The 19,795-nt window shown below is 37.4% G+C and overlaps 1 protein-coding gene across 9 annotated transcripts in view; it reads left to right on the top strand.

The window, feature by feature from the left end:
• Positions 1–19,795, top strand: part of dysf (dysferlin, limb girdle muscular dystrophy 2B (autosomal recessive)) — a 311,739-nt gene that overhangs the window by 258,311 nt on the left and 33,633 nt on the right. For all 9 annotated transcript variants that reach the window (XM_051928469.1, XM_051928467.1, XM_051928471.1 and 6 more), the window contains 9 exons: positions 987–1,142; positions 4,186–4,277; positions 7,931–8,101; positions 10,085–10,227; positions 12,975–13,114; positions 13,216–13,304; positions 18,542–18,637; positions 19,085–19,226; positions 19,353–19,452. In XM_051928469.1, coding sequence (XP_051784429.1) covers positions 987–1,142; positions 4,186–4,277; positions 7,931–8,101; positions 10,085–10,227; positions 12,975–13,114; positions 13,216–13,304; positions 18,542–18,637; positions 19,085–19,226; positions 19,353–19,452 — 1,129 coding nt within the window. The remainder of the gene's footprint in view (positions 1–986; positions 1,143–4,185; positions 4,278–7,930; positions 8,102–10,084; positions 10,228–12,974; positions 13,115–13,215; positions 13,305–18,541; positions 18,638–19,084; positions 19,227–19,352; positions 19,453–19,795) is intronic.

Below are 19,795 nucleotides of genomic sequence, written 5' to 3'. Positions count from 1 at the left end.
TTTGAGGCTTCTGATAGATTATCTTTTCATAATGGGTTGGTCGAAATCTTGTATTCATTCCTACTGAAATAAGTATTGGCTCGGCATGGTTGTGAAAAAGATACAGTATAACTGGTTGGAAATGGCCTAATATCTGTCCTTTGTTACTGAATATTATTATATGTGCTACTCTAGGTTTATCATGAACTTACTGACCCTCATGTGTGCAGTGCAGATTTTTTTTTTTTTGCATAATACTCCGCATTGGATTCTGGGGTTCTACAGATTGGCCACTTTAAATTGACCGAGTACGAATGTGTGAAAGTTGCCTATGATGAAGTGGCATCTCATCCATGTCTGGTTTCAGTCTTGAGGCCATTCCTTCTAGTATGTGGTTAGTAGCTTGCTCCTTTGCTCATCTGCCAAGTATCAAAACATCCCATTTCTAACCTTCAATCTCTCTTTTCTTCTTGCCCTTTGGATGAGTGTCCTATTTTCCAGCAATATGATTACAGTCTTTCTCCTGCAAGTCAGGGAACTACTGCTAGTCCTTTCTGTTCTCCTCTTGAATGATCATCCTACCCTCACCTTCCTCAGCTTATGGTGCCACCTTCATGTATCTCCTTGCCTGCCTTCTTTAGGATCAGACATTACTCTCAGTTGTTGGGTTTTTTGGTTCACTTCCTTCTAACATGCAGATGATCCTGAGGGCATACTGACATGCTGTACTGGCAGCAGGCTGCACCCTTCCTAACTGTGATGGTGCACCTGGAAACTGCCTCTCTGAGGTACCCAATTCCTTGGCATAGTTTACTGCCCCCCTCACCCCCCAGAGTTCAGAAAGAAATGTATGTTTAGAATTAGGCATTGTAATGGTGCATGTTCTATAAAAAATGCACTAATCACTTATGCTTAATATTTTAGAAATTTTAAACTTTTTCACGTGCATCAATATGCAAAGAATAAAGAAAAATAAGAATTTAAGTGACACATTGTGTCTTTTACAGGGCATGTTTAAAATCTACCCACTTCCAGATGATCCTTCCATGCCCCCACCATCCCGCCAGTTCCGACAGCTGCCTCCCAATGGTCTTGAGGAATGTCTTGTACGAGTCTACATTGTGCAGGCAACTGGTCTACAACCCAAAGATGCTAATGGAAAGGTAAAGTCGTGTCATCTGAAGGGGTCATGTGTGAGGAGTCAAAGTGATTGTGCGCACCTTGATGTTATTAGCCTCATGTTATTGTTTGAAATTTAGAGTTCTTCACTAAGCTCCAAGGAACCCTGTGGTAACAGTTGCACATCATGTTTCATCCAGCACATTTCTTATTTTTCATCCAGAATTTTCTGCTACTTTGTAAACAGGATATGGAACCTAATGAATTCGATTCTTGAGTTGAATTTAATATACATACTTAAAATGGATCTGAAATCTGATATACTGTTGAATTAGTTTTATTATGTTTGTTAATGATATTAAGGCATCTACAACCTGCTGTCAGACTAAAAAGATACAAGCTTCATTCTTTGTTTAGCAAAACAGAGAAAGACAATCTTTAATTATGAAAAAGGAAACCAAGAATCAAATGAAAACAGACTTACTAAAAAGAGGACTGAACTTTAAGTTTTGGTAATCATCTTATTAGCTTTTATAGCCATATTGTACCTTAAATATTTAATGATTCTAAATTGGCCCTAGTGTGTGCTTGGTGTGTGGGTGTGTTTGTGTGTGTCCTGCGGTGGATTGGCACCCTGCCCGGGATTGATTCCTGCCTTGTGCCCTGTGTTGGCTGGGATTGGCTCCAGCAGACCCCCGTGACCCTGTGTTCGGATTCAGCGGGTTGGAAAATGGATGGATGGATGGATTAAACATGTTTATTCAATCACAAACTCCTTAAATATTAAAGTCCACAATTATACAGAAATGTGCATGTTTGGTAACACAGTTAACACTCAAAACAAACCATTATTAAAATTCAACATTTCTGACACCAATTCAGTTTGACCTACTGCTATACCTTTCTTTGTCTTTGTCAGTACATTTTTGACTAAAGATTTTTTAAAATGTGAAGGTAGTTTCTTTTTTTTTCCTCTCATCATCATTCTCTGATCATTCAGTACCTTTCATTATTAGGCATAATGACCCCTTCAACATCTTTCAAGCAATTCACTCTTACTATTTCCGATTTTTCTTTTGCCATCTGCTTTACAATCCTGAATAGGTCTCTCTTTCTCTTCTCTTTCTGCAGCTCACAAGAAAACTGTCACCTCTTGGTTTCTTGTGCTATTCTTTCTTGAACATTTCCTTGTCATCTTAGGCCTTTTCTTTCGCCACTCCTTTTAGCATCTCCTCTTCACTTCACTTGCCATCTCTATCTAAAAATTCCAAAACCATGCTTCCTTTGTGTCCCAGCAGTCCCTTTGTCCAGCTGCAGACTTCTCTAACTGTTGTCAACATGATGCTTCAGAAACCTCACTCGTTCTTGCTAATAAGGTTTCTGGAAACTTACTTCTCACACTCTCCCACTTCAACTGCCAGACATTTGGCCTTGGTACATAGTTCCTCTTACTTTAGTCCAGCAGAGACTAATCTTAAGATTAAGAGAAGAATCTTCAGCATGTTCATGATACAGTATCTATCTAATGGAACACCTGCACATTTTTCACCATGGCCTAATCAATTCTCCTCACCGAAAAGTCTTGTCATGTTCTTTACACTACCGGTTTCATAAATTACCAACTTGTTTTCTACCTTCTTAAACATGTTGTTGCAAGACACTATTTATAATGCATCAGCAAACACAAGAATCCTCTTGCTCTCAACATTCTTCATACTGAAGCTAAATATCCTGTGTAATCTAACCTTCGGCACTGGCTCCAATATGCTTATTCAGGTCACCACTCGATACACTCACCTTCTACTGAGGCATCCTAGACGTAACATCCCCATCAACCTCTCACAACAGAGAATTTTCTCTTCATTTCTACCAACTGGTAGGTTATATACCAAGGGTATGTGTAACAGTTACTTACCAACAATCATGTAACTACAACATTCTAACTCACTCTTCTCACCTCAACCACTTTATCTGTCCATTTTTATGGCACAAGTACACCAACCCCAGCATTGCCATCACTTCTCCCCTGCCAGAAAAGCAACTATTTTTACCTTTTCAATTTTATCTTCAGTATGCAGCACATATCAGTTCCCCTTCTGTTCAGCACTACCACAACTAGATTTTCTCATTACACTTCCAATATTCCATGTCACAATCCTTATACTCTGTAATTCACATCTTTTAGTAAATGCCACTCATTTCTCTTCTTTGTCACCAAAGTGGCCTGTCTAACCTCTCTAATAAATACTGTGTGTAAACATTACTTGTATTAATCACAACCCCAAACACTACTACATTTCCTACTAAGCTAATTTAATTTGATTTGGCCTAAGTTTGCTGTCATTGAGTTTCCAAGGCATTCTCTTCAACTTTGACCACTCAGAGGCTGTTTTTTGCCTATAGGAGCACAAGGGTACATACAAGACCATGGTGCCCCTGCATTTCTGAGGCCTCAGTAGCCCATAAAGGACTAGGTATCTTGAGCAGATTCCTTCTATCCCTTTTCCATTCCAGCCCCTATGTCCCTTAGCAGGCTGCAGGTGTTTGTCTCAGACTTCCTTGGCACTTGGTTGACACTTTCATTTGCAAGGTAGAACCACCACTGCCACCTTACAGCCAGAATATTATTACCATCTTTCCACTCTCCCTCTTTCACTCTGTTTAGAGTGTCCAATGCCTTCCCAAACACCTCTCTTCGAAACAGCTTTCTACACTGTTACATACAGGACCTCCAATTTTGCCGATGTAGTTTTGTCTCTTGTTTTGGGAGACTCCTTTGCTCTGTGTCACTCCAACACTGTCCTGGACCCTCAGAATCTCTTACCAGTCTGGCACTTTCCTTACCACGGTTTAGTGTCTATGTGAATGGTTCCCTTCTGTTTGTCTAAATTCTCAACATTTGCAAGTCACCATAAATAAATGGGAAATTTTTTAAGACTACTTGGACAAACTCAGAGAGGATGTGTGGTTAGAATTTGAAGCTGCAATCATATATCCACAACAGCACATCAAGAACAACCACACTATAATTTTCAGAATGCCGGCTTTCATTCAGGTCCTCATGTTGTTTCTTCTTATTTATGGCAGTGTGACCCTTATGTGAAGATCTCATTGGGCAAGAAGTCAGTCAGCAACCAGGACAAATACATACCCTGCACTCTGGATCCTGTTTTCGGAAGGTGAGCATTTGATATTTTAACCTTTCTTCTAAATTTTTTGGAATAAAAAAAAACAAAATTGCTTTAGTGGCCAACCAGGAACATCATTTTTAACATATTACACCTGTAATGGTATATATAAAAAAACCTCCAAAATAGCTTTGAAAATGGAAGGCAACATATTAATATTTGAGCCCTAATTCACTCACAAACATCATGTTGTCAGTATGAACAGAAGATGATCCATTGATCATGTAAAGTGTATCCAACCTTACAGAAAGACGTTAAACATCAAAAGGGTGGTTGGAGCAGAGAGTATTAAAGTGACATTACAAATAACATTAGAAATAACATTTAAATAATGTAGAAAAGAACAGGCAATTCATCAAAACAAAGCTCACCAGTCCTATCCACTTTGTCCTAATATTTGTACAAATTTTTGCCACTGTGTTCTTGATGAACTCATTTTAATGTAACAGTCTCGATTCTCTGTACTAAATCACGTCATAATTTTTAACACTTCAATCATGTGTCCTCTTAATTCTCTTTATTTTAAACTGAAAAGACTCGGCTCCTTTTAATCTTTCCTCATAATCCATAAAGGTCAGATTGTTGTCCTTCTGGATGTTTCTTCCATCCCCACACAGGTTCTCAGGAACTCAATCAGAGTAACCAATGGGTTTGTGGCCATGAATTTCACCAAGAACCTTCTTTCCTGATTGCTCACTTTTGCTAGGCAGCCAATTCAAGAAAGAAATGCATTTGTTCCAAACTGAACAGATGTGGTTTTTCCAAACTTATTCTATCTGAGAACAATGGAGGTCACTTTTCTCTTGGGAACATTCAATGCTTTTCAATTCAATGCATTTTTGTAGCCTTCTCCAGATCTGTACCTTAACACAATGCTCTCTTCTAAGTCCTGCAGGCAATTCAGTTGACCTCATGACTTGGGGCCTCATGCATAATGCCGTGTGTAGAATTCACACTATAACATGACGTAAGCACAAAAGCCAAAATGTGCTTATGCACAGAAAAATCCAGATGCAGGAATCTGTGCATTCGCCAACTTCCGCTACATAAATCCCACTCAGCGTGGAAATAAACGCACATGCACACGCTTGCTGTCCCACCCCAACTCCTCCCAGAATTACGCCTCTTTGAATATGCAAATCAATATAAATAGCCCTTAAGCCCAGCTTTCTGTGAAAAGGCAATGGCAAAAGTACAAGGAAAAATAGAAGAATTTCAGCGAATATCAAATGGAGGCAAAGAAAAATGTACTATATGTTGGTTTAAACAGTTATATAAGCAACAAAAGGAAGTTGATCGAGTGACATAGCGTGTCGGAGAAACTCGAAAGCTCAAGTTCACAAAGTCGCACAGTGCCCAAAATAAAAAAGTTGTCACATATCAAAGTTGGCGTGAAAAGGCGACTCGTAGCCCAACGTCTGAGTGTCATATGAAAGCTTATTAGGGTACATTGAAAAAAAAGGCAAACAGTGTGAAAAAAGCACGAAATGTCAACTTTAATCTCGAAATGTCCACTATAATCATGTAGTTTATTTTGTCATTAAAGTAGAACATCATAAACTTCATCTTAAAGTCGTTTATTTTACTAGTTTCTCAAATCCCATCGTAACTGAAGTAGCACATTAAATGCTTTGTTTTGTATTTGATCTTCTATGTGCTCTATGTGCCTGAATCATTATGTGCTCTTCCTCCGACAGGACACAGAATCCATTACGTTCGTAATATTACAGCTCCCTGAGTAATTAAAATACTGAGAAGTATACGTGATATCATTTTCATGATGATATGAGTTAAAGCATGTTATTAAACATGGGAACACGGTGGCGCAGTGATTGTTCATGTCTTACAGCAAGATGCTTGCTGCACCATGCGCGCCCTTCAATGAAATGCTTTATTACAGAAGTATCTATCTATCTATCTATCTATCTATCTATCTATCTATCTATCTATCTATCTATCTATCTATCTATCTATCTATCTATCTATCTATCTATCTATCTATCTATCTATCTATCTATCTATCTATCTATCTATCTATCTATCTATCTATCTATCTACTGTCGTTTTCAAACGTACTAACCCCCAATTCCTGTCCTTTTCTTTCTTCAAATACCCAATCGCCACACAATCAGCTCTGTAATAGACGTTAAGCCATCTGTAAGCTTAGAACGCCGATTCTTCAAAACTTTTAAGGAACATCGAAATATCTTTGTAATGTTTAATTATTCTATCCATCTATCCTTCCAGTGTTGTGCCAGCCACAGCATGAAAACAGCGAGAGGCAGGAACAAACCATGAACGAAGCTCAAGCTCACTAGCGCTGCAGCACCGTGTAGTTAAAGTTTTATCTGTATAATATAATCAACATATTTTGCTGCATTTCATCTTAAAAATGATATCATCATCATATGTAAATACACGCTTTATAAAGTGGCTCAGGTTGTGCAATATTACAACTGTATCATAAGTACAATTACCTCACAGTAACTTGCAAGTACAAACAGTTCTACAAGGAGCACTTGAGCCACCGTCGTGGATGTGGATCTAAGAAAGGGTAACCACACAGGAACAGTAGCACTGCTTTGATGCTGGGTGCCACCAGTCTGCAAAACCTAACGGAGAACTTGCGTACGACAGGGTATAAGGTACCGTGGAAAAGTGCGTGGCTTTACGCCAAGTGTAGGTTTTATACATCGCGATTTGAACGTGGAAACGTTCTTACGCAACATTTCTGTGTGTACGCACCATTTATACATGAGGCCCTTGGTTTTCGCTTAACTGCCGGATCTTTTAAAGACGGTTTGAGTCCAAGCAAGGTGTAGCACCATCTCAATAATAATCAATAGAATGGGATGTACCTCAGCCAAATTTCAAGTGTTATAGCAAAAGGTGAAGAAATTTAAATGATTTTAGCATATGGTTGCAGCAGACGAAAATTGTGAAAAACATGAAGGAGCTGAACAGTTTCTGAAGGCCTTGTATATTGTAGGCATTGTGAACAAGAGATTAAACGTTTGCACATATCTAAGAGAAAATTTGGGTTGTGCTTGTGATGCCACATGAGCTATTAAAATGATTAAAATGAACAGGAGTAACTAAAGGAAGAGTATGGATTTATTATTTTCTAATAATGCTCATAGTAGAGAAGCTCAGAAAAGACAGTTTTATGGTACTTTTACCAAGCTACAGTAATCTGGGAAGGTTTAAGATGCTGCAGTGTAATTGTAACCTAAATCACACAAACTATTAACCTACTGCATGTTACAAAACTGGTTTATTTTACTTTTTACCTCAGTCTAAAAGTTTAATCATTCCAGTAATTCATATCTACCATTTACTCACTGGCTGCTATTTCCCTTTATGAAATCCAAACAAAGAATATTTAAAATATATTTTACAAATAGAATTCATACACTGTACTGAATTGTCAAATACATTATACATAAAAACAACCAGCAGAGGTCATTGTGAGCCAATAAATGTAGGACATTTATCAGCCGCTTTGGATGAAAATGTAGTTTCTTTCTTTCTTTCTTTCTTTCTTTCTTTCTTTCTTTCTTTCTTTCTTTCTTTCTTTCTTTCTTAAATTGTACTCTATTAATCTTTTTTTTTTAATAAACTTACCTCTTATCTTTTCTCACCAGCATGTTTGAGTTGTCCTGTGTCCTTCCACTGGAGAAAGACCTCAAGGTCATGTTGTATGATTATGATCTTCTCTCCAAGGATGAAAAGATTGGGGAGACAGTGATAGACCTGGAGAACCGCTTCTTGTCTAAGTATGGTGCTCGCTGTGGACTGCCGCAAACCTACTGCCTGTGAGTGTCTCATGCAATGAGTAAAATTAATTTTGCTCATAAGTCTGGTTAGACTAGCTGCTGAACTGGCGATTTTTCAGTGTCTTGTCTTTTCCCGATACAGTATTTTTTTTTCATAAGCTCTGTATGGTATTACCTGACAAACAGATCTTGAGAAATTTAAATGACTATTTTTATTTATTGGGAAGATTTACCCATTTAAGGACAATACTTCTTTTAATTATATATCAGTCTTATGTAGGTGTGCATTATTTATTTGTGTATAATTTTAAGAATATTTTTCTTAGCTTATTCTTTTCTTGTTGCTATTTCTTTGACATCTTGTAAAGCACTTTAAGCTACATCTTTTGTATAAAATTTGCTATAGAAAGAAATATTTTTGTTATTGATTGTCAGAGAGGAAAAGGGTGCTGTGCTTATCCTGGTCCATTGCAGCTATAAAGTATTAGAATATTAGAACAAGCTTGTTGGGCCAAGAAGGTTGTCCATTACCTAGATTAAAAAGTCCCAAAAGTCCTACTCTCCACTACGCTTGGCAGTTTCTTTCATGTATCTATGGCTCTTTTTAAAGGCACTCCATAATAGATTGAACATTAGAACATTTTGATGAGAAGAGGCCATTCAACCTAAAACAAAGCTGGCTAATCCTATCCACCTAATTCCTCCAAAATAACGGAGAGTGAAGATTTGAAAGTTCCTAAATTTCTGCTGTCCACCATACTACTTGGAAATGTAATTTCTGTGTTTATGGTTATTTTAGAAAGACACTGTATAATACATTGAACATCAGAAAAAAGTGGATGAGAACAGACCATTCAGCCCAACAATGCATGATAATCCTATCCACTTAATTCCTCCAAAATAACATCAAGTCAAGATTTGAAGGTCCCTATTGTTTTACATTCCACCACACATTACACCTCTTGATAATTTATTCAAGTTGTCTAAGGGATTTTGTGAAAGGCATATAATAGATAGAACATTAGGAAGATTTTGTATGAGAGTAGCCCATTCATCCTAACAAATTTGCCCATCCTTTTTATCTGGATTGCCAAACATAATATTGAATTTTGAATGTCCTTAAATTCCTGCTTTCCATCAATATACTTGATAATTTATTCCATGTGTCTATGGTTCTTTGTGTGAAGGACACATTTGTGCAAAATATGCCCTTAACAAGTGTCCAGTCATGTCCCCGTGTTCTTAGTATGCATGTTAGCTATAGAGTTTTCTCTTAAACCTCTTACACTCTTTGTTGACATATAGTTGATTGGTCCATAAACATTATTGTGGTCTCCTTATTATTTTTTTTTTTTGAGCAGCAGAGATTGGTAATCACAGCAATCTCTTTCTGAGATCTCTCAATCTCAGTTTTCTAACCAAGTAGACTATTTATTGGATAGGTCAATAAAAAGAGAACCAAAATTATTGCCTAAAGCATTTTCCTAAAGGATGGGTTGTGGTGCGTTTTGCCAGCTTTTGGGTCATACAGAGTCATGAATCACTTTTGTAATCAGTGAGAAAGGGTCACACATGGTTTGCGAAGTATCTGGTGATGGGTTGCCACAGGCAGTTTAAGTAAATGACTTTGCTCTGCTATGACTGTCAGCAGCGATTCTCCATGGGGGATTATCCCACCAATCTGACTGTCGTCATTGACGGGGTCTTGAAGACACTAACAAAAAATGTTTAAGAAACACCAGTCTAAAATTGGCAAGTAAAGCCAAGACTTTTTTTGTTATGATTTCTACTCAAAGATTTGCTATAGGCATTTCCACTTTCAACAAACCAAATACAGAAGATGGCTGCAGACTCTGCAAAAATGATTCATGTCACCTCCAAAATTATTTAATAACTCCAAATGATCAGAAACGAAATTTTACAAAAGAAAATAAACAGAAAATGTTTAAATTTGAGTTCAGGTTTCACCATATTCTGATGTTGTAGCTTCCATTATTTTTATCTTTTTTTTACCCCTCACAGGTCGGGAGTAAACCAATGGCGAGACCAGATAAAACCATCTCAGCTCCTGCACCGATTTTGTGAAAGGTGGAACTTCAAGCTTCCTGTGTACAAGGACGACCGGATATTATTCCGTGGCCATGAGTTTACACTGACAGATCTGGGTGATTATTTATATTTTTGTTTTATTTGCTTAAACAAAGCTCTGTACAAGTTACTTTCTGCACACAATAATCTGCTTTCGGGATAGGCTAAAGCTCCCCACAAGAAAGTAATACATCCATGGTTAGAAAAAAGGGAAATGAATGGTTTCATTCAATAGTAGTGAACAAAAATGGCCACACACTAAAACACATTTTTGTGTTGTTTCTTTCTTAACATACTTTTGCTATTTCTTCGTTCTTGACTCAGAAATAACTGCACAATGTACCTATAATATTATGTTCTACTCAGGCTGTCAAAACTGAATTATTGAAGTTTTCCAAAGGTTCTTCTGTATGTGTTTAGCAATTAGCTGATTACTTGCACAGGCATGTGATGTTATGATTAGTACTTGTACTTCATTTTTTCTGTGTCTTCTTGCTTGGGCTTTTAAGTATTACTAGAGGAATTCAAATTCAATATTTGTTTTTTTTTTCATGTTCAGTCAGTTTTAAAGTCATAAAATTATTTTTGTGTCATTTTCAACACCATTGTTTGGCTGCACTGATGTGATACAGTACAGTGAACTGTTCTTAGGTGGCATGGCCTCAAAGGTTGTGACCTGTGACAAACTAATGTGACAGCATAATTGTCAGCACAATGCACTTTATGGCCATGTGAGGCTACAGATAAACCTGAGAGTTAGCAAATGTGTTTCTTTGATGGACTTTGATGATCTTGGGCTTTGACTGTTCACAACAAATTGTGTTTCTTTTTATGCTTGAGTTAATGGTGGGTCAGATCTCTGGTTTAGACTTTTGGCTTTGTTTAATCTTCTGTTCCCACCTACCTGCTGGTTCTCTCTAGATAGGACACATGATATATTTTATTAATTTGCTATAATCATAAAATAACTATGATAGAAAATTTATTTTGCTTATCATTGTGAACACTTAAAATCAAAAATAAACACAGCGAAAATATCAAGGTTGTGTAACCACTGATTGTTCTTAATTATTATACCACTGGTCCCCATATCTACTAATACATGTTCGATTGATCAAACAATAAATTAATGTAACTGTTGTCAAAAGCTTGTATAAACAGTAATACAAAGTCGACACTGCCAGAACTCTTTTGGGGAAAGAAAACAAAAGGCAGTGCAAATATTCCTCTTGGAAAAGTTGTGTTTTCTGAATAAGCATGTGATAAATGGAGGAGGAATTGTAGCATCAAGTCAGTGTTGAAAAAAGAACTTACCACAGACTTCCCTCATGCATGTAACCAAAATGAAAGAATTGATTCATCTTAGTTTGTGAGTCGAGTCCAAGTTTTTAAGGAATCTGGTAGTGCCATCCATTGCTTCGAACATGACAACAGAATATTCCAGAATGATTAAGAAGGCCACAGAAATGTCTAAAATAAATTTGAATTTCCCTTGGCTTAAACATCAAGGGCGAGTGCCAATTGGGGTAATCATAGTTAAAGTCAAGCAGTTGAAAAAGAAACAAATATGCGATAGAATTATGCTGTAGAGCCAACACATGCAGCTCGCAGAAGGGTTTGAATGTGAGTCAACTGGACAGCCAAGCTAAAGAAAACTGTCAGCAATACTGGCAGGAACTAAATCATGCCTTTTGGCAAGGAAGAACATTCGGTACCAAGTTCTGGAAAGTGGCTTTTGCAATGTTCAGAAAGAGGGAAGTCCAGGCCAGTTAAGACAAGCATTTTATTGTCACTCATCATTTCCTGGTTAGGTTTACAATGCCAACATGCCTATCCTTGAAAATATTTCCAGTTCCTCTTGAGAATTTCCAGAAGCTCCTAGACTAGTCAAGGGATATAATCCTCCAGCATGCCCTGTGTTTGGCATACTAGACTATATGCAAATGAACAGGATTGTCAACATCCAAATGTGGGGAACCTAGATAGCAATTGAGGGGTCCTGCTGCACAGCCCCACCTTAAATTAGACAACCACACAAATACTTGACACAGTCGCCATCATTGTAATTTTCCTACTGAGTTTCCTGCAGCATGTCTTTGGGTGTAAAAATAATTTAGATTAAAGTAACATGGTAACACCTCTGAGGTCACTGGCAAGCCGATTAAACAAATCTTCAGCCATAGCAGCTAAAAATGACACCTTCAGGTACCTTCAAGATATATTATATATATATCTCCTGTTTGCATGTTTGTTCTTATCCTTCACTTGACATTTCACTCCAAATACCATGCATTTCCTAGGCTGTGGAAAAAGTACACATTTCCCAGCGGAGCTGGCATTTGCAATGACATTAAGAACAGTCTCACGGCAAACCCTGAAAAGATTAAAAACTTTACTGAAAGATGAAAGTTTCAGCCATGGCCAGTTTTATGTAGCTGCCGGACACATCTGTTTTGCAGTTTTAAAAATGTGTTGCCTTATATTTGAAATGTTGTCCACTACTCTTTGAGTGACTGAGCTGTGGAATTGTATTACTTTTATGGAGGCAGACGTAAAGGAAATGGTTATTATCTTCACATTCAGGCGCTTATTATAAAATTGGTCAGAATTTTCTCCTACACTTCATTAAGTGTATCTCTAATTTTTTTCTGACTGCATTTACTGTTCACTGTATGACCTAAACTAAAACATTTGGTGTATGAACTACAGAAGAAAAAATCTTACATAAGTAAAGGATATCCTGCAGTTTCTTCATACAGTATATTGTATGCTTAAGTTTGAACTGAGCAGAAGGTAATTCTGTAATTCTGCATTTTCTTCTCAGAAGATTCAAAGCCCCCAAATCACCACCTTGGACCAGCATCTGAACGCTTAGCACTGTATGTTCTACGTAGACAGGGGCTGGTTCCTGAGCATGTGGAGACAAGACCTCTGTACAGCCCACTGCAGCCAGACATTGAACAGGTGAGGCTGTGCAAAGCACCCCATGATGGCTTATGAAAAGAGTATGCAGGAGCACACCTGATCTAAGACTTGCATGTGTATTATTAATGTTGTCACCACAGGGAAAACTTCAGCTATGGGTGGACCTGTTTCCAAAGTCACTGGGCCCGCCAGGACCTCCTTTCAACATAACACCTCGCAAAGCAAAGCGGTAAGTCCTCGGTTAAAATCAAGAAACGGTAAGGTAAATAGACCACAGCAACAAGAGAAGGTCTAACATCACTATTTCCTTTTTTTTATCAATCTTCTTTTTCTAAAAATGCATATTGCATACATAAAGTAATTGTTTTTAGTTGCAGGTATGGAACTCTGTGTTTTGTGAATTACAGTTGGATAGCTGGAAAAAAAGTTTAAATTAAAAAAGTGTTATAACATTGTATTTAAAAAATAAATTTGATCCTACATATTTTACTGTATACTATATTCTTGCACCCATTGAAGCAGTCACCTAATGTATTAGTTTAATGAATAAAAGAATATGTTCACTCAAAGGTTGCATCAGCATTCAGTAGCTATTAGTTCTATCTATATTACTAAACCACAGTTGTATAATTATATGCACGGACGCCGGACGCAGGACGCGCCGAGGCGCATGCGCACAGTGCCTCAGTGCCCCAGAGTCAAACCCAGCGGCTTCCCAGAGTCAGTAGGTGGCGCCCAAACAACACAACCTGTAAACTAAATTTGCTGTAATCCACTGTGCCAGCAGTCAGTGTGGCGTATTTGAATCACATAACAGTAATTCAGTATTAAAAGTAAGTTGAATTATTATTCCTAACAGTAAATGACTTCCACCTAACGACACAGCCACAGAAAAACAAAAACGAGACCGCATGGATAAGAACAATAAACAAAGGCTCCTACAACGTGATTCAGAGACACCAGGAGCAAAGAAGTCACGGCTCCAAAAAGAAAGAGCTCAACTAACGGAAATACAAAAATGAGCCCGTATGGATAAAAACAATGAACGAAGGCGCCCACAATGCTCTTCTGAAACAGCAGAGGCAAAGGAGTCACGGCTCCAAAAAGAAAGAGCTCAACAATTAGCATTACAAAAACGAGCCTGTATGGATATGACCTGTAAACTAAACCTGAGGTAAAGCGTGCACGCCAGGTTGTACAGTATATATGCACAGATGCCAGAGGCAACAGGCAAGCCGTACACACTACCACTGCTGCCCGAACGTGACCGCCCACACCACCACATATACCACCTTCGTTTAGTACTGTACCCCTCCAAGCCTGGGTCCGCCGCCATCGTCACTTCAGCACGCGAATCCGCCGCCGTCAGCAAACGACTTCTAGCTGATGACACAGCCATAGAAAAACAAAAATGAGACTGCATGCATAAAAACAATAAATGAAGGCGCCTACAACGCGCTTCTGAAACACCAGAACCAGATGAGTCACAGCTCCAGAAAGAAACCGCTTCAGTACAAATATGTTTATTTAATTGAATGAAAAATTTCCCAGGACGCACCCACCCTCCATGATTTTTCATTCCTCCAAATATCGGAGGGAACAGAAAGTGATTGCCATTCTTGGATTTGCAATTCTTTCGAGAATCGCAGGTTTACTGGTTCTTGCAGAACTGAAATCATTTTTTCCAGCAATATAGCCAACATTTTGATATGACCAGGCCATTCCATTCAACTTAGGCTGCCAGCTTCTGTTCATTCCAAGCTAGAGTAGGTGGAATGGCAGATAATCTACATTCAGTTGAATCTTTACAGTGGGACTTGAATAGCATACAGGTTTGGGCAGATTTGTGGCAGATGAAATTTAATGTCAGTAAATGTAAAGTATTAACTATAGCAAGTAAAAATGTTAGGTTTGAATACTCAATGGGAGTTCTGAAAATCTAAAGTTCTTCTTTTGAGAAGGGCCTACTAGTGGTGGACTCATCACTACCAACTTCCAGGTAGTGTTCAGCAGCCATTAAGAAGGCTAACAGAATGTTACATTATGTAGCGCCCTGATGTGTAGAGTACAAGTCCAAGGAGGTTATGCTGAAGCTGTATAAAACACATGTTGAGGCCTCATCTGGATTACTGTGGGCAGTTTTCGTTTCCAGACTGCAAAAAGGATACAGCAGCACTAGAAAAAGTCCAGAGAAGAGTGACTAGGCTGATTCCTGGGGTACAGGAGATGAATTATGAGGAAAGATTAAAAGAGCTCAGCCTGGTCCACAATAGAAGTAAAATCCTGCAGTACTTCTTTATATTCCATGCTTTGTACCCTAGTAAATACAAGTTATCACCAATATGCTAATAACCCACTTGTGCTGCATTCACTCAGAATATGGAACCAATGTAGGAAGCACTTCAAGTTAGAGAAGCTTTTATCTGTGGCACCTTTGCACTATAACCAACTTTTTGCTCCCTCTCAGATGTACACAGTTTTTAATGTCTGGAAAACATTCAGGAAAAAATCACTTAGAGATCTGTACATAGACAACGTCTTTGCATCCTATGAACAATTACACTCCAAATTTAACTTTCCAGTAACACATTTCTTTCACTATCTTCAAATTAGAAACTTTGTTAAACAAAACCTGCCTAATTTTCCTCACCTTCCACCTACTTCTACTCCAGAAAAAATATTGATCAGTCTTAAGGACTCAGACAGCATTTCTGTAATATATAAAAACATTTTAAAGTCCCTCCCTTTCAAAGATCCCAGAGTACATTGGGAAAAGGATCTCTCCCTCAACTTTTCAGAACATGAATGGAAGGCAGCAAAGCACAGAATTCACTTGAGCTTCATATGTGCAAAGCATACAATCATTCAACTTAAAATCATCTATGGAGTACATCTGTCTCGTTTAAAATTGTCAAAAAAGTTTCCAGAGCAAGATCCAACCATGCATACGTTGCAATCAAGTTCTAGCCTCACTGGGTCACATGCTTTGGGTGAACACCAAATTAACATCATTTTGGACCAAAATCTTTAAATGCCTTTCAGAAAGCCTTGGTGTCACACTCCCTCCTAATCCACTAACAGCTGTGTCTGATGTACTTCCAGATGGGCTTAAAGTGGAGAAGGACAAACAAACTGGAATTGCCTTTACTCCACTATTGTCACGTAGACTTATCTTGCACAACTGGAAGAATCCTAACTCACCTCTTTTCAGTCAGTGGGTAACCGATGTTATATACTACTTGAAATTGGAAAAAATTAAATACTAACTTAGAGGATTTGTGAAATACATTTTTAAAACCTGGCAGGATCTAATTAATAACATTTTAGAATAAGCATTAAAAATGAGGAAGTGGATTCTCGTCCCTTTATATTGTATTTATTTACTTACTTATTTTTTCTACTATTAAAATTTAACTATGTTGGCCCAGCTCTCTTTCTCATGGGGGGAGGTTGACTTGACTTGCTTGTATAGAATGTTGTTTGATTTTAATAAATTCAATAAAATGATTAAAAAAAAAATAGCTGAGCCTTTTTGGTTTAAGCAAAAGAAGATTAAGAGGAGACATGACTGCCATGTTAAAAATTATGAATGGAATTATTACAGCGGATCAAGACTGTGACTTTAAAATGAATTCAGCAAGAACAGAGGGGAACAGTTGGAAACATGTTTAGGGTAAATTTTGCACAAATGTTAGAATGTATTTCTTTACACAGAGAACCACAGGAACACAGGGAATATTTTGCCAAGTAGTGTGGTAAACAGGAGAACTTTAGGGACTATCAAAACTCGACTTGATGTTATTTTGGAGGAATCAGGTGGAGAGGACAGGCAAGCTAAGTTGGGCTGAATGGCCTGTTCTCATCAAAATGTTGTAATGTCTAAAATAATGTGGACTTGATTTCACTTTTCACTGCATTACCAAGTAAATTGTTTGATTTTCCCAAACATATTTTTACATACTGCATATTTTTAAGTATTTATTCTTGATGGGCTTCTACTTTCGCCTCTGTGTCCTTGTTAAATAAAGGATGTCACAATAAGCTGAAACCAAACGTATTTTTTCCTTTTGTCATGCATAATTATATCATGATAAATTTAACCTCAGCTTTGTTACCATAAGAAACAATTACAATACAATCTTTGTAAAAGTAACAGTTCATAGTAATCACCGGTTGTCTATACTAGACACTCTTTTCTTAACAAGCTTGTCATACCCGTTCCACTTTTACATTTCTTTTCTCGTTTTTACTTGAATAACAATGTCATTCATTATTGCTGTAGGAAAACAACATGGTCCAGTAGTTAGCTTTGTTGTTTCATGGATTCAGCATCCTGGATTCAAGTCCAATGCTTGGTTACTGTCAGTGTACAGTTAACATTTGATCTGTTTGTCTGTGTGAGTGTTTCTCTGGATACTCCTAGTTTTCCGTCTTCATCCCAAAATGTGTTTGTGCTTTTGTGTTTATGTGATTAATTTGAAATTCTTAACTGGCCCTATGTGGGCATGAGAGTGTGTATCAATGGGTTTTGTGATGGACTGGCCTCCTGTCCAAAGATGGTTTATATTTTGCTGGTCATTCTACTGTGATTGTGTTCAGATGATCAGTGCACAAAATATAGAAATGGGCTTGAGGCCTTTAAAAGACCCAAAAACCAGACAAGAACCTTCAGTAGTCTGATGAAAAATAGGTCTCACCCATGGCAACCTGATCCCACAGGCAGTGCGTCTGCTTTAAAAATGAAAGAACATCTTAAATGTCCCAAAATATATCACAAATGCCCTTTCAAGGGAGATGAATTATCAAACAACTAGTCTGAAAGACAAGTCAAATACAGAATCGTTGTAAGTATAGCAATGTGTTTGAATTTAACAATAGAAAAAATCTAGTAAATCTAGCAATAAAAACTAAACAGTGTTTACCTAAAAAAGTCAACCCACAGCAAACTGGTCCAAATTCGTAATCCAACAATCAATAAAACAATGGCAGAAGCAATATGTCCAGAATTCAAAAAAATTACTTACAATAACTCTTTGAACATCAACATTTTACTGAAGGACCTACTGACGTTGGTCCTTTAGCAGCAATGTGAGGTCGGTCCCAGCTCTTGGGATTTGACCTGCAAAACTCACAGAATGAAGGTAAAGATATTCATGTAATATTTAAATGCTTAATAATTAATGAACAACTCAATATGAACAAAAAACATGAAATTACATAAATTAAAAAAATCAAAACCATGAACATAACATAAAAAGGCAAATAATGCTTTAAAACCCACTAAACTAACAAACAATAAACTTAAGGCAGGGCTACAGCCCTCACTAAACCATAACAGACAGGCACCAGACTGAGGATGAGGATGTTACCTTTCATTATTTTGTCAGGAACTTTTCTGAATGAATGAAATACAATCAATTAGCTGAAAAGTTACGGATTTCTTTTTCTGTTTTCTTAATGCTCCAGACTTTTCCTTCGGTGCATCATTTGGAACACCAATGACGTTATTCTGGATGATGTCAGCATTACTGGAGAGAAGATGAGTGATATTTATGTGAAAGGGTAAGTGAAACCTGAGCAGCCTTGGTGTGGTTTGTAATGACAATGTCATGAGGTTTGCAGAAGACCAGAATGTCTACTTTATTTTAAGTACTAGATTGACACTACAAAAAATTGGCAGTATAGTACAGTATTTAATGGAAATGTTGAGAACCTATTTCTGCTGTGTTGAAACAGAATAATACAAAGACTGCTACTTGTGGGGACTCATTTTAAAATGCCTAAAATTTTAGTCAATTAGTCAAATTGACTAATAATAAATGGGGTTTATTGCCCACTTTTCAGTTACTATCCGTCAGTCTCCTCTTATCACGGTGTGTCATGATGAAGGTAATTCTAACATTAGTGTGGCCTTTCTCCCACCCCCTATGTGTGTTTATTAAACCAGTGTGTTTTATAGTGAGTTCTGGTAATTGTATTACCAATGTGCTTGCTGTACTTGATCAACAGCTGGGTATTTGGCTATGAGGAGAACAAGCAGAAGACAGATGTCCATTACCGCTCTCTGGGAGGAGAGGGAAATTTCAACTGGAGGTTTGTCTTTCCCTTTGACTACCTTCCAGCTGAGCAAGTGTGCATCGTCAATAAAAAGGTATTTGTTTTTGTTTTCTTTTTTTGTTTGTTTTTTTGCTAGTGAGGTTTGTAAAAATGAAATTGATAGTGTAATTGGTGACACTGTAGTCACACTCTTTTCCTGCCAATTGTTACTTTCTTATAGGAACACTTTTGGAGCTTAGACAAAGCAGAAACAAAAATATCCCCAAAACTAATAGTCCAGATCTGGGACAATGACAAATTCTCATTTGATGATTATCTGGGTAAGAAATGACTTCACTTTCATAGCCTGAATTGATTATTTCTTATTTAAGTTTGTATGTTTTTTTATATTTCAGAAAGTTAGATTAGAAATACATATAGCAGATTAGCTGTATTGAAAATATATGCTTTAAAAATATTTCTTATATGGCTTTGTAGCCTTAGAACCTCTGCTTCTTATGGGATACACATTAGACATTAATTAAATTGATGAACCAAGGTACAACATTTTCCATCATTTACTTTTAATTGTTTTTTTTCTTTGAAATATTATACTCTAAATGAGCATTTTTCAGAAAACAAAATGTTAACATGACATTATGGGTGTGGGATAGTGCTGGGGAT

The sequence above is a fragment of the Erpetoichthys calabaricus genome, chromosome 5 (assembly GCF_900747795.2).
Source record: "Erpetoichthys calabaricus chromosome 5, fErpCal1.3, whole genome shotgun sequence".
Lineage (NCBI taxonomy): Eukaryota > Metazoa > Chordata > Cladistia > Polypteriformes > Polypteridae > Erpetoichthys > Erpetoichthys calabaricus.
The sequence above is the reverse complement of the archived record's forward strand: the minus strand, read 5'-3'. Positions and strand labels throughout refer to the sequence as shown.